At 37.8% G+C, this 15,926-nt stretch overlaps 1 protein-coding gene across 1 annotated transcript; it reads left to right on the top strand.

Annotated features, from left to right (window-relative positions):
* The first annotated feature begins 957 nt into the window (after positions 1-957).
* LOC149454753 (serine/threonine-protein kinase SBK1-like) lies at positions 958-15,634 on the top strand. The gene is made up of 3 exons (XM_089687073.1): positions 958-1,152; positions 1,551-1,599; positions 15,099-15,634. The coding sequence occupies exons 1-3, from the start codon at positions 958-960 to the stop codon at positions 15,632-15,634; spliced, it is 780 nt and encodes a 259-aa protein (XP_089543199.1).
* The last annotated feature ends 292 nt before the right edge of the window (positions 15,635-15,926 follow it).

Here is a 15,926-nt window from a genome sequence, read left to right as displayed (position 1 = left end):
AATATGGTGGAAAGTTTCATTTTAAAATTCAGTAAAGTTTCAACATTCTTGGGTTTCATCATGTTTAATTGTATCACCTATTCTCCAGAAAACCTTTTAATATGCAAATCAGCAACAACAGTCAGGGTTTATTTACACAACATTTCTATTAGAAGTCAACCAATCAAAAACCTCCCTTCTCTGCCTTTCCCGCCCATCTCCCTTGTATAAAGCGGGCCTCTCCCTCCTCTAATCAGTGACTCTACTTCCAGAGATTCTGGTATACTCATCTACTACAGACCAGCTGGAGATTTGGTGACGTTGTCCGCTGTTGATCTGCAGAGGAACCCAATACTCAAAGAAAACTGATTTGACTTCATCACAGCGGAATCTTCACCACATTAAGGTAAGGTCACTTTCATCCTTTTCTTTTTTTTCTCTCCAGGACACTATGGCCTCCAGTGCTTATTATGTGGAACGTCTTCTGGATAGAAAGGTCTCCTTCTATTCCCGAGGATTAAAGAAGATAGACTTAGAGAAGCACGTCCACATTGTGAAGAAACTTGGAGAAGGTGGATTTGGGAAAGTATTCTTGGCAAACGACAGGAAAACAGGTCAGTGAATAATTCTATCCACCATTTCAATATCCTCTATAAATATTTATGTATATGCATGTAAATACGATCTGCAACACATAGACTTTTTTTTCAAAAGCTCACTGATTTGTAGATGTACTCTAAAATATAAGCAGAAGTAAAGTAGAATTCCCATGTAACACTTTAAATGAAGAATAGCAGGAATATGGAGTGAACCTATATGGCCCAATGATAGAATTTATGACATCTTTATGAAAGGAATACATCTGGGTGCAAGAGATCTTTTTAGAATGATTTTCAAGTAAAATATCCAGAAATTACCGGCTTAAAATGTCCAGTTATTGATCTAAGGTAAATTTATTTTTTTTGCACAGGTGGAAGAATGGCATTGAAGGTCACAGAAAAAAACCAAACCACTCAGCGGCCTTTCCTCTGGGAATTCAGTATTTCGTGCTTACTTTCCATTCATCCTAACATCATCAGATGCTATGGCAACGCCTTCACCACCACCGACCACTTTGGATTTATTCAAGAATTGGCACCTTTTGGTGATCTGCTCTCCATGATTATACCAAATGTAAGTACATTAAGATTGAAGTATAGAGAATTATTTTTTCTTTGGTTTGCATAGAGTTAAGAAGAGTTACAACTCCTGTCAAGTTATTTTATGTTGTCTGTATCCTTTTGGAAAGATTTCCTTTCACTTCCTCGCCTAGAGATGCAACAGGAAGTGAGGGAAACTCTCTTATTTGACATTAGTAGAGGTGTCCATGTTGAAAGATTTTCACTTGCCTTTTGTTCTGACTACTCGTACTTGTTCTGAGCACATACAGATATACTTATGACAAAATAATCCATCCCTAGTCTAAAACTAAAAATGTTGCAGCTATACATATCATTTAATTGTTTCTGGATAAATACTCTATATTTCCAATCTCTGGATAATTAATCTGAAGTTCCCCTTTATTTTTTTAGGTGGGAATTCCAGAAGATGCAGTAAAGAGGTGTTCTGTGCAAATTTCAAGTGCCCTTGAATTCATGTCAGAAAAAGGACTGGTGCACATGGATGTGAAGCCAGAGAATGTTTTAGTCTTTGACCGGGACTGCTATTCCATCAAGCTCACAGACTTTGGCCTTGCTAAGGTCAAAGGCACAGTGATTCGAGGCAAGTGTGGCACCATGTCCTTCATGGCTCCAGAAATGTTCCAAATTGACACTTCAGTTGGCCTGGTTGTAGGTGGCAGCCTTGATGTGTGGGCGTTTGGAGTAGTCATCTGTTGTCTACTTACAGGAGAGCTTCCATGGGAGGATGCCATTCCGGACGATGAAAAATATCAAGGTTTTGTTGACTGGCAAAACAATGTCAAGAGTGAGAATCCTCCGGAAGCATTGACCAAGGTCGCCTCTGGGATACAAAGGATGATTAGTGATCTTCTGGCCATTGACCATACTAAAAGAAGTCGGACTACGGAAGTGCTGAAATACACAAAGGAAAGCTGGAAAGCAGAAAGCCCAGGTTTAGCCACAAGGCAAAAGGATGAAGATGCCATAGAAATCTATTCGTCTTTGGAATCTGATGAACCCTTGTGTGAGGCCTCCCACCAGAGCAGCAAATCCATTGTGTCAAGTTTCAGCTCCACATCTGGCCAGTTGATCATAGACACTTCTGAATCCCAGTCGGAGATGACTCCAGATCCACCCAAAGATGACATGGAAGAGGCACTAGTGATTTTTGACGATGAATTCTCTTTACACATTGGAGCAGAAATACACATTGAGTAAAGAAGAATTGGTGAGTGATGGCGCATCTGAAAGAACATCACATATGGTCAACTTTCTCAGGTATGTGGCTTTCTTGAGAAAATTAAAGCATCAAAAGATCCTATATGTATTTTGTAGTAGTCAGCTCCACAATTCAAACTTTTAGGGACAAGCCACACTAGCATTTCTGATCTAAGTGTGTAGTCATTACTCTTTGTCCCACCATATTACCACTGTTGAACTGACCACATGCAGTTTGTCATTATAAATTTAATTTTCTTGTTTGCATTTCACAGATCATTTCTTTATTTTCTTCTAACAATATTTCTTAAATTTTTTTAGATGACAAGTCTGGACTATCCCCAATGGATGAACAAGACCCCTGCCTGGTACATGGGAGATGTAACTTGTACATATATAAGTAGTTACTCCTCCTTGGACCGGGTGGTGCTCTTGATGTGTCTCTGTACAGAAAAATACAGTTTGATCCTGCCAGAAGTCCAGTGAGCTCCTAAATTCCTGTTTGAGCTAACAACACTTTTTCTGTTGCACTGAAATTTCAAGCAAATCGTTCAGCCGCCAGGTTTAGAAATACATGCCTATATGCATACATTAGTAAGTCAACCACTTAGCCATATTTCTTGCATGAATTGGGTTCATCATCTCTTCATCTTTAATCCTCAGAAAAACAACCAGACTTGTGTAGGACAGTCAGGTACATAGAATCTTTAGAATGAAAGGTCAGCAGTGACTCTGTAATGATCTCATTAGAGGTTCTCTCTCTCACTCCCTTGTTTTTCCTTCTCTCTTTTTATCCATTTTCCTCTCAACTTTCTATTCTCCTCTCCATCCTCCTTCCACTCCAATTTCCTGCTCTCTCTCTCTTTCCATTTTCTCTTTCTCTTCCCTTTTCTTTACACCCCCCCCCTTCACTCTCTCACTTTCCTCCACCCTCTCTCTCTCTCTCTTTCCATCCCTTCCAATCTTTCTCCTCTCTTTTCTCTCTTCCCCTCCTTTCTTTCACCCATCCTGTCCCCTTTCCTTTCTCTCTTTGCCTTCCCTACCCACCATTCTCGCTTCCTCTCTTTTCCATTCTTTCTTCCTCATTTCTACTCCTTCTCTCTCTGATCCTCCTCCCCTGTTCTCTCTCTCTTTCCCAATCTCTACCCTTCTCTCCTCTCCTCTCCTCGGATTTTTATAATCATAGTGGTATTAACCATTAAGAGGGTCCAATTATACTGTTTTCAAATATTACATACTTTCTATACATCAGGTATTTACACAGGGCAGGCGGCTTGCCCCCCCCCCCAACTTTGTGGGGTCCCCTCATTGACTGGCCTCTCATGGTATGCCCGGATGCTCCCTCCCATTGCCTTTGTGCAGATGCATGTATCTTAAGGTATTTTAGTTGTCCAACTGGTCTGATATGTATTTTTTGCAGACCTGTGTAATAGTTGCGTTGTTGATGTTTATGGCAACTCTTGCAATGGTTGCTAATGTAAGCAGTTGTGTCCCTTCCAATACTAAGATTATCATGCAAAATTGGTATTCCTGAGGGCTACAGTTGGACACCCCTAGTCCCAACAATGGAGGGTGCCTTCCATAAACATGTCGATTGTGATGGGAACAGTATCATCAGTCACACCTCAGCCAGGTGTTCTACCTCCTCTTTACCATATCAGTTCACAAGTCCATCACCATTATTATGGTCAGTTCAGTCCTGGGGGTAAAAGTTCTCTCTATATTTAGCAACTACATTTTGCTATGAAGCAAAACCAAAGTGTATTTTAGTGAATATCACAATCTCTGTTGTATTGTTACATTTACCTAAATTGTTACATTATTTGTTTTATATTTTTCACTACATTTCAGGTTTTAGGTGCTTCTTTTAGTGACCATCTCCATGCAGTAGGCCTCCTTGATGAACAACAGCTGACATGAGGGGGAAGCTACACAGCAAGTGTATTGATTGTATTCAGTCTGTTCAGACAGGTAGAACAATAATGAGAAGAGGTGAATTACAACAAATATGATAAGATGGAATCAGATTCTCCTTATAATGATCCAATATGACTACCTTCCTGCACCCCGGTCTATTGTTATGTCATACAGTATCACCTGTAATAAATAGAATATCGCCCCTTGGCAGCTTACATTTAAATCAAACAATTCCCATCTATCTTCATAACCCGGACATACAATATAAGACGTATTACACAACCACATTGATCAAACTCTAGCTAATATATATTTCTCAGTACAAGAACTATTGATATCTACCAATGGAGATTTCACATAAACTCATATTGTAACAGTCACCCCCTTGTAGCCAGTAAAACCAGACCACACATGTAATAATGGTTTATATGCAATCTCCTTTACGATTTATAGTTTTGCCTTTGTATTCTGAAGACTCTTTAAGCACAAAATGATGTCTACTGACACATTGGACCCCTTTGGAAGGCAGCAGGGAGGGGGACTAGACCCCATAGGCAGGCAGCAGGGAGGGGGACTAGACCCCATAGGCAGGCAGCAGGGAGGGGGACTAGACCCCATAGCCAGGCAGAATGGAGGCAGATTGGACCCCATTGGCAGGCAGCATGGAGATAGACTCCAGTACAGCTCTGTGATCTCTCTTCCATAGATCTGGATCTCAATATCTGTAGTCCATCATTTGCTCTGGATGTACTAAGTTCATAATCACAAAAGAAAAAAAAAAATCACAAATCACAGTTCTCAGTAGTCCAATAATAAATAAGTCTGAAATGCGATCTGATCATGTTGCACTTTTTTCTTGAACATCCTTCCATAAAGATTTTAATTTGGTATAGCTGACTTAGTTAAGTCCTTTGGATCAGCTTTCTTGACTTCCTGAAATTATACTTTATTAGTGTGAGCACAAATTATTATTATTATACAGGATTTATATAGCGCCAGCAGTTTGCTCAGCGCTTTACAATATAACGGGAGACAATACAGCAACAATACAGTTCAATGCAAGAGGGATAGGAGGCCTGGGTATCCAAAGATACTCATTCAAAGTTCTTCTTTTTGAACCTTTAAATGTTCACATTGCTCAACCATCCAACAGCAGCAAATGTTAGCCTTGTCTTTCCATCACATTTACTGAATTTTATCGATAAGCCTTAATTTCACATCCTCCTGTGTCTGGTGCCATGGGCTTCCTTCATTACTTTTATCATTTCAGTCCTTTCTTCAACTTTACCAATCTTGTCCATCAACTTCTCCATAAAGCTCAAAATTTTTAGTAGCTATTCAACAGTACACCACCACCAAATAAAAAAAAACGTATCCCACAATGTTCTAAGACTGGAATATTCCATAGAAAGGATTGAGGCACAAAATTTAGAATAACAATGGTGTCTACTTTGAATAGCCAACACCTGATAGTCAATAGACAGAGGGGACATGATGAACAATGGTGATGGGATCCTGTATGTACAGTAAGCATGGAATGAACAATAGTACAGGTGGACCCCCCAGGAAGACAATAGGAACAGTAAACATTGGCAGTGTTATGCTAATAACTACCACAACCCATTCAACAGCCAATGTTAGGGGGGCAGTACACCTCAAAAGTCAACCTCAACTTATAATAATGTATTCTAGATGTAACAGATATTAAAAACACAATCCAACAAATACGTATCTGCTAAACTGACCACACATACACAGCTCCATACCCTAGAACGTTTTTTAGCCTTGCACAGAAAGACCAAAACTCATCTATTTAAAATAATTGGAAGTAATGAATTCATTTCCACTTTCCCAGCAATGAGAATGCTTAAAACATTAAAATCATCTCCATAAGTTTCTCCTAGTTTCACTTTCCTGCAAAATGCAATGGGGTTGATTTAGTAAAACTGGAGAGTGCAAAATCTGGTGCATCCCTGCATAGAAACCAATCAGCTTCCAGGTTTTTTTGTCAAAGCTTAACTGAACGAGCTGAAGTTAGAAGCTGATTGGCTGCCATGCAAAGTTGCACCAGATTTTTCACTCTCCAGTTTTAATAAATCAACCCCAATGTATTTAGGTGACACAAAATTTAAATAATGAAAAAACTGTTAAGGCTTTTATTAAAAAAAGTCAAGCTTTTTTGCCTTATAAAAAAAAAAAAAAAAAAGAACATACTGAGAAAAAAATACGTAAAAACTTTAACAAAAAAAAACAATCTTTCAATTCCTTCTTAATAAAAATATGTCACCAACAAAAACACAAACCGAAGAAACTGAAGTAAGTTGAGCACATTTTAAACAAATCAAATTAAACACAAAATTCCCACTACTGGTATCCTCCCCATTAAATTGAACTGTGTTTAATGGTTCTTCCAATATATTTATGGGAGATCTAAATATTGAAAAACAATTCTGTGGTGTATCCTCCCTGTTTGTTTTGGAGGTCTTCTAATACCCACTATGTTGCACTCAAACCCTCAGTTGAGTCTTCTGACAAGTGGTCACAAATTCAGTTACCCAATCAATATACTTTACTAAATTATACCACTAGAGATAATAGAGAGTTTATAGTCTTATAGTCATGAGTTGCAGGAAACAAAAATTGCTTGATTCACTCACCAACACCAGTCAGTGTTGATGGGGGAATCCTTCCCATGGAGCTATTGTGTTCCCCTGGTGGAGATAGGTGGCATGGGGAGTCTATATTAGCTGCTAGCAATAATCACATAGAAAACCCAACAGGTTGGTTGTACTCAATTTAATCGATTAATCAACTTAGGTACATTCACCCTGCCTATACATAGTTTAAATCTTGGCAGATCTCTGCTGAACCGTCCAAAATTTGAACCTTCTATGGTGGGCTTTAGTTACAAAGCTTTCCATACTAGACATGGCAGCCATTTCCAGCAGGTGGTGCACACAGTTTCCAAGTAATTACCTTAAAACTTTTCAGAGTTCTGCTAACAAGTTGAGAAAATAAGTGATAAACAAATAAAATGTTTTTTGGTTTTCTTTGTGTTATTTATTTTTCTAAGCCATTAGTCTGAGACTACAATATTCAGTACACCCAAGGTGTTGGAGCACAGAAATTTACCATAACAATAAGATCAACCCTGAATGGTTTCAGCCTACACCCAACAGACAATACAGAGGAGGAACTGAAGGCAATGGTGATGGGATTTGGTAATTACAGGAAACAAATAATAATAGAGGTGAACACCCAGACACTCAGCAGAAACAATTGACAATGACAATGGCTACCATTTCCCCCAACAACAATGTTTTGTATTGTATACCAAAAGAACCTAAAAATACTCCATACTCTGGTCCACTGACCACACACAGCTTTATACACTAGAAAGTTTTTACAATGCACAGAGAAAAAAATAAAACTATAATTTATCTGCAACATCTGTATTCACTTTATTCATTTTCTACAAAGTTCCCCTTTTCCAAAAATGAGGAACCTAAAATGTGTGCATTACCAAACATCCTCCCTGCTACATTTAGCTTTAATTTCATACAAATACAACGCATTTCAATAAAACAAATCACAATAAACTAAAACAAGTTTTAAAAAAATAAAAATCTGTCAATTCATGATTTTTTACCTTAATAATAAAATAAACAAAAAAAAAATAAAATCAAACAAAATAATATTTCCTCTTCAGTTTACTATTATCCCTATTAAATTGACCAGCTTCAGTTGGTTCTTCCAATATCCTTTTCCTGAATATGGCAATCCAGCAATCTAGTAATATAGAAGGTAATTATCAAGCATGTTCTACTATCCAACCTAATGCAGAGTAGCTGGTTATTTCCTGCATTTCCTCCACATTTGGTCTATGATTCCCTATGCCTTGCTCAATAAAGTACTGGAAGTATGGGACACACTGGTGAGGCCACCTCCTTACCTTTACTATGGCACCCCAAAAACACTTCATTACCCTTAGAGAAGATAATCTGGATTTTACCAACATCAGGGGGTTTATTAACCTTTTCAGTTAAAATAATTTGGCCCCCAATGTGATCTGGACTTGTCACAATGGAGTACTCTCTATTTTTGTTTGGTGACCTCAAAGTGAACATTTAAAGTAAAGTAGATTGTGGAGACAAAATACAACAAATACAAACCAAACAGGACAATAAAGACATACATTTCACCATCTCAGGGAAAGTTCCTTCATCCCCCCAATGAACATATATGTGTATGAGCGCAGTGCTGAGTCTGAGCAGTTCCACATTACTAAAAATGACTAGTGATGAAGCCCCATAGCAGAAAAATGTATTTTGGCCCTCAAACTTTATATGTAAATCCTCTGCTTGTAAAAGATTAGTATATATTGTAAGAATCTGCAGAAGATTTTTGAAGCTTTTAGTGATGGAACATCTTTGTTAAAACCTTTAAAGAATAACTTTCCTTTCAGGGTCCAATCACAGCTCAGCATTCCAGCCTTTGTCAGTTCATATATATTGCCCACTTTATAGTCTCAGGTGGGCGGAGTTCTCTGTTGATTTTAGATTGTATATTTATGATTTATATATGGATGCATGTTTATATTTCATTTATTTAGACAGATATTTTATACATAAACTTTTCATGGTTAAATTGGGTCAATGTGAAATTTTGCATTTTTGTAAATTTATGTTGAGCAATTTAATAAAAATATATTAAAAGAATATTAAGACATTTTATACATTGTCTCTATAAAACTTTTCATCTAAAAACGGTTTCCTTGGTTAATTAAATCATTTAAAATTAGTTTCAGGGTAATTTCCCGCCCTCATCACACTGGCACAGCATAAACAATCCCCATTCATATGGACCTACCTGCTCCACCCTTCAGGAGCCCATTCCAAAGTCACCAATCATATGTTAATGAGCAGCTCCTCTGCTTTGGCCAATCAGAATCTCATTTAAGAAATTCCTTTATCTCCCCACATATATACCAGACCTCCAGTTCTTACTTTCAGTGACTCTCATTTTGCTTGTAGCAAAAGTGATTCATTTCCTCCATTGACTGCTTCCCGCCAGAATTGCTTTTCAGAAGACCACATAGATTTCCTCCGTGAAGACCGACTTGGAGACCATCTATACCTTCATTTTCCAAAGTAAGTCATATAGAACTTCATAGTTTTATAATCCTCAGTTTTATCCTTAGCTAGCATTTTTCTCTACTATTAAGAGATGTACTTCGCAGAAATTTAAATAGTAAAAATGTAGAATGTTCTCTATTTTTTCACTGACCTGTTATTTATTGTCAGACAAATAGGCCTTTTATTTTAGAGATTGATATATTGATTAAATATTCACATGATATTGTGATCATTTATTTTTAAAATATATTCATCATTAATCTTTACATTCAGATATTCATTCTTCATGTACACTTGAAATAGTTAAAAAAAACAATTACTCCTCAGGTTGTCTGTTAGATGGTAGATTAGCAGTTGCTTGTTAAACGCAATTCAAAATCAAGTTTTTTTTACTGAGTTCAAAATTTTGCCATTCCTGTAATTTTGCCATTCCTATAATTTTGCCATTCCTGTCTGACTTTTTCATACATACAAGTGTTTTCCTAATTTTCTTTGTCATCATATTTTACAATTAGAGATGAGCGAATCGAACCAGGCGAAGTGGAATTCGATTCGAATTTCAGGAAAAATTCGATTTGCGTCGAATCAGAATATTAGCCTACTTCGGGTGCGCGAATCGGATTTTTCCCGATCAGCCGGCAAAAGTGTCCCTGCAGAGAGCTCCGCTATTTCTGACAGTTCTCTGACAGTTCCTTCACATGTACAGCGGTTGAAACATTGTATCTATTTGTTTCCATTTAGGATACAGATGTTTTTATTCGGAAACAGATACAATGTTTCAACCGCTGTAAATGTGAAAGTCAGAGAACTGTCAGAAATAGAGGAGCTCTGCAGATACACTTAGCGGAGCTCTGCAGATACACTTTTTGCCGGTTTGGAATTCTTCTTATTTTCATCCTACTTCTTCTTCTTCTTCATCCTCAGAAGAAGAAGAAGAAGATGATGAGGATGAGGATGAGGATGAAGAGGAAGAAGTAGGATGAAAATAAGAAGAATTCCAAGCCGGAAAAAAGTGTATCTGCAGAGCTCCGCTATTTCTGACAGTTCTGTGACATTCCCTCCATACAGCGGTTGAAACATAGCCTATGTTTCAACCGCTGTATCTATCTGCAGAGCTCCGCTAAGTGTAGCTGCAGAGCTCCGCTATTTCTGACAGTTCTGTGACATTCCCTCCATACAGCGGTTCAAACATTGTATCTATTTGTTTCCTTCTCCTTCTCATCCTTCTTCTCATCCTTCTCTTTCTCATCCTTCTCCTTCTCCTTCTTCTCATCCTTCTTCTCATCCTTCTCCTTCTCATCCTTCTCCTTCTCATCCTTCTTCTCATCCTTCACCTTCTCATCCTTCACCTTCTCATCCTTCACCTTCTCATCCTTCTTCTTCTCATCCTTCTCCTTCTCATCCTTCTCCTTCTCATCCTTCTCCATCTTCTCATCCTTCTTCTCATCCTTCTTCTTCTCATCCTTCTCCTTCTTCTCATCCTTCTCCTTCTCCTCCTTCTCCTTCTCCTCATCCCTCTCCTCATCCTCCTCCTTCTCCTCATCCTTCTCCTTCTCCTCATCCTTCTCCTTCTCCTTCCTCATCTCCAAGGGCATTTAAATTAAAGGTACAGTGTTCTGCACTAATTTAAAGGCTCTCTGAAGCCTAGAAACCCTTTTAATAAGTTAAATTCGTAGCAAATTAATTTGCATCGAATCAAATTTCTTCCTCAAATTCGGCGAATCAGCCGAATCGAATTTTTGAATAATTCGCTCATCTCTATTTACAATGACAGCCTAACAATACAGATTTCTTAGCAGAAGGTTACATTGCCCACCAAAAGGGATTCAATGATTGTCTTTGGTTAGAGATCCATAGATTGATGGAATATCCACATTATCCTGCAATATGTAATTTCTACAATCTACCCAACCTCATGCATTACATTCAGATGTTCTTTCTTCATGTATCCTTGAAATAAAATGAAACCGTTCCATCCCAGGTTGTCTGGTAGGTTGTAGATTAGCAATTGCATGCTAAACAATTCAGTACCAAAAGATTTTTTATTTCCCTAAGTTTCATATGTTGCCATTCCTGTCTGTCTTTTTGTACACGCCATTGTTTTCCTATATTTCTCATTCATCATATTTTACAATGACAACCCAGCAATACAAATGTCGTAGCAAAAAGATTAAATAAAAGAATGTTTTAATGTTCCCTGAATTTAGAATATTTTATCTTTATTTCACTTGCCTGTTATTACCCTACAAGAATGATTAAATGATTGCCTTTTGTTGAGCAATCCATAGATTGATGGAATATCCACATTAACTTGCAATATTTTATCTACCCAACCTCATGCATTACATTCAGATGTTCTTTCTTCATCTTCCCTTGAAATAAAATGAAACCGTTCCATCCGAGGTTGTCTGAGAGATTGTAGATTAGTAGTTGTGTGTTAAACAACAATTCACCATCAAAAGTTTCTCACCATTCCTGTCTATCTTTTTGTACATGAAACTTTGTTTCCCACCTAATTTTCTTTGCTTTTCCAAATTTTCCAATAGAACCTGTTTTATCAGTAAGTTAAATAGACAAACGTTTTTATGTTCCCTCAATTAGATTTTTTACCTTTTATCTAAATTGCCTGTTATTGCCCTACAAGTATGAATACAATATTCTCTTTTGTTTAGAGGTCTGTGTATTGATTACATTTTTTTAGAATATAACCAACCTCATACATACATTGATATTTTCTTTCTTCATGTATCCTAGAAGTAAAATTATACAGGTCTTCTTAGGTCATCCTAGATTGTCTGTTAGGCAATTTTCAGTTTGATTTGAAAGCACAATCCTGCAAAAAAATGTTTTCATAGTAATCGGGTTCCAAATTCCACTATTCCCATTTGTCATATTTAGTACATGTGGGGTTCTATTTTCTCTTCCACTATATTGTTACAATGACAAGCTTACATAACATTGACTAGAATGTTGGCAACTCTGACCAGCAACTCAATACAACGACTGTAGCTAGAGGCCAATTCCAACCAATCCCATTTATTTGCTTGTGTGGAATTTTAAAGGGCACGTTGGCTAAGAAAAGGTTGAGAAACACTCATCTATGGTGTATGCATAGCAAGACCAGTATAGGTCCATGATGAGGGACCCCTTGTATTTCCCTGTTACTATATCATGCAGAATGCAGTTTCTCATTGTCCAGTTATACCTGACTCTGGTATATTTCCTATTGTGAATTGATATTGGTCACCTTTGGAAATAGCTGCCAAACCTTCTGTTTATGTACCTGTTATTAATCTTTAATAAAAATATCATGGGACAAAAAAAATTACAAAACCTAATAAAGGTTTTCATTCTTCCCCCACTTGTGTTCTCCTAAAGAAGGTTTTGCTGACCACACACATGAAGTGAGGGAAGATCGGACTCAGAAATGGCAATAAAAAGATGTTCTAACCCTTTTCGGTTTTTGTCCAAATTCTTTGGTTGGATTTGTGCTTGAAGTCTCAGGAAGTCACATATCTTTAGTAAATAATTTTACTGTATTACAGCAAAGTAAAACCAGGGACTTCCTAGGATGGCATCTAAGGACAGAAAGTCAACACCCAGCTATAAAAGATATTTTCATAAATGTTAGTCATATCATGCAAAAGTTTAAAAGATTCACACATGATGTTCAATACAAAAACTTTTGTATGATGTGACTAATACATTTGGAATTTGTATCCCTATGTTTTGAATTGATATCCCTGGCTGCCATCCTAGGAAGTCCCCGCTTGTTACCTTGTTGTAGACATTTGTTGGTTTGGAATGATGGCACTCTCGGTCCTTTGCCCAGTGCCATTCTACATCACTCCTTTCTCTCTTTGGAATCTATAAAATAATTGGACTTCTCACATATAACTTGTATGTATCAGAGTAAGGGTTCGTGTCCATAGAATCAGTTTGATGTCCATTTGAGACCCTTCTAAAATAATTTATAATACTGTATATTGACAGGTGAATTTGATCGGCTTCAAGTGGGTTTTGCATTACCATAGACTTATATAGGAAAACAATATCCACTTGCTGTGAATAAAAGCTCATCAACATAAGCCCAACATGTATTTAATAAGAATTGTAAGCATATATCAGCTTTAAAATGTAAAATAACTGTCTTTAGTTACAATACTACCCCTCCCCCCACCTCTAATGAAGGTGACAATTAATAACAGTAACTGGGTGATATCCAGAGAGATGATTAATGCCGCTTACTAATGATTAGTGCCAAATGAAACTAATTTGTATGTTTTGATGTTGTGATTCCAGAATGGCTTCTAGCATTGTAGAAGTAACCAAGAACACTGCAAGGAAACTTCTTGAGCTCATTGCCGAAACCTCAGAAAACCTGACGATGATGGAAGTCACAGACCACTTCCACCCCATCAAAGAGCTCGGGACAGGATCGTATGGAAAGGTTCTCTTGGCCAAACATCGGGGTTCAGGTAAATTTGTAGCCTAATTCATGTAAAGAGAATGATTTATAGAATCAGTTGTGCTTCTGAATGAGTGGAAATAAACTAAGGAAAAGAGTAACTAGCAGGTAAAGGTTCTTCGGTTGCATGATGCAACAAGGGGGATCATACTGTAGATATTGCATCACCAGAGGAGGGGAGACTATAATGAGCAAGTCTGCCATAATATACAAGTCTGATATTTACATATTCTAGTTAATGCTCTGGGTTCCCTCTGCAGATTTAGTTCTATTTACAGCTCAGATGTCTAAAGGATCTTTACTTCTAAACTGAGATATGAGTGTAACATCCAAGATCTAAGAATCAACAGAATGCTTCGGCTGCAGAACATTTCCAAAGCTTTGAACAGCATTTTTTAAGTTTCTAAGTTTTCCAAGCCCCCCTTGCTTCCAGTTTTTGAGTGATGATTATGGATCTTAATAAGTCAGAGCTTTTAGATTTACATAAACTTTTGACTAACTTTAGTAGGTTTTTAGCAAGCTTCATCATTTCTCTAATGTTAGGTTTATGATACTCATTGTCTTTTTTTGTCTCTCTTTTCAACAGATGAGTTGGTGGCTATGAAACTGATGAGTAAAGAGACAACTCCAATGGACAACTTTCTAGTGGAATACGGAATGTCTTAGTCTCAGCGGCCATCCAAATATCATCGCAACCCATGAAATCGCTTTCCAAACCAGCAACGACTATGTCTTCGTCCAGAAGGTGGCACCAGCTGGAAATCTTCAGTCAATAGTAAAATCAAATGTAAGTTTGTATCAAAACTTTAAAACTAGAAATCGTGATTTAAAAAGATCAATAGTTACTTTAAAGCATTTCTGAGTTTTAAAGGTTCCTTTCCCAGGGCAGTGAGTTGGTAGGATGTATAGTTGGCATACGCTTGTTGTTTTAGGTATGTGTATCATTCAAGTTATGAAGCAAGGTTTAAAATGGAGTAAGATGGGTTAAGATGGATCTTGCACCATTAATGGCACCATTTTGTATGCTGACAGGTTTCCTTTAATCCTAGTCCTTGTGTATTCAGCTAATGTATGTTTGTTTCCCTGTACAAGAGGTAAGGTGGGTTCAGTATGTTGGGTAACATTGTGCTATATTTGTGTCTGGTGAATAATTTTCTCTTTTTTTTTTTCTACAGGTTGGTTTAAATGAAGATGTTATAAAGGGTTTTGTTCCACAGATAGCGAGTGCCTTAGACTTTATGCACAGCAGAGGAATGGTCCATCGGGACATTAAACTGGACAACATTTTGCTCATGGACATTGAATGTAAGGAAGTCAAATTAGCAGATTTTGGACTGACGAGGCTCCGGGGCACTCGAGCACCATGTATGGCCTGGTCCATCCCATATACTGCTCCGGAATTGTGCAGCTTAAAAGAAGGGGATCAATTGCTGCTGCACCCGAGCATTGACGTGTGGGCGTTTGGAGTCCTGTTGTACACAGCTATGACCGGCTCATTTCCTTGGGAAGAAGCAGGGAGTCATGACCCCATGTATCGGGAGTTTGCTTGGTGGCAAACAAATAAAGATCTGACCTTGGCACCAGGAAAGTGGCAACAATTCTCCATTGAAGCCAGGCAGATGTTCTGGGACTTGTTGTCCCTCAATGCTTCTGAGAGGTGTTCTGCTATGGACATTTTAAAATATGTCCACCTGCCATGGAAAGTAAAAATGCCTCCAGAGAATCTAACCAGGAAAACGGTCATACATGTGATATAACAGAGTGCTGCTGTCCATTGTGGAGCCTCATCAAGTTCTGCCTCATACAAGACTCATGTCCTAGGGGAAGGTAAGTCTAAATCTTAGGACTGCTGGATTATTCTGTAGCTGGTCACATGTTTGCTTATCTACTGTAATTGCCGATCTCATAAATACTAGCTCTTAGCGTAGGAAAACCGTATATAATGAGCCACAGAAGCACAGATCTAATTGGACCACATGTCCACTTCTTTCCACCACAGTTCTCAAAAACAATTTCACTATTCAAACATATACCATTCTAAAGCTATAA

Source organism: Staurois parvus, unplaced genomic scaffold, assembly GCF_062004578.1.
Source record: "Staurois parvus isolate SC_StPar_1 unplaced genomic scaffold, SC_StPar_1.0 ptg000417l, whole genome shotgun sequence".
Lineage (NCBI taxonomy): Eukaryota > Metazoa > Chordata > Amphibia > Anura > Ranidae > Staurois > Staurois parvus.
This window is presented reverse-complemented; position numbering and strand designations above follow the sequence as displayed.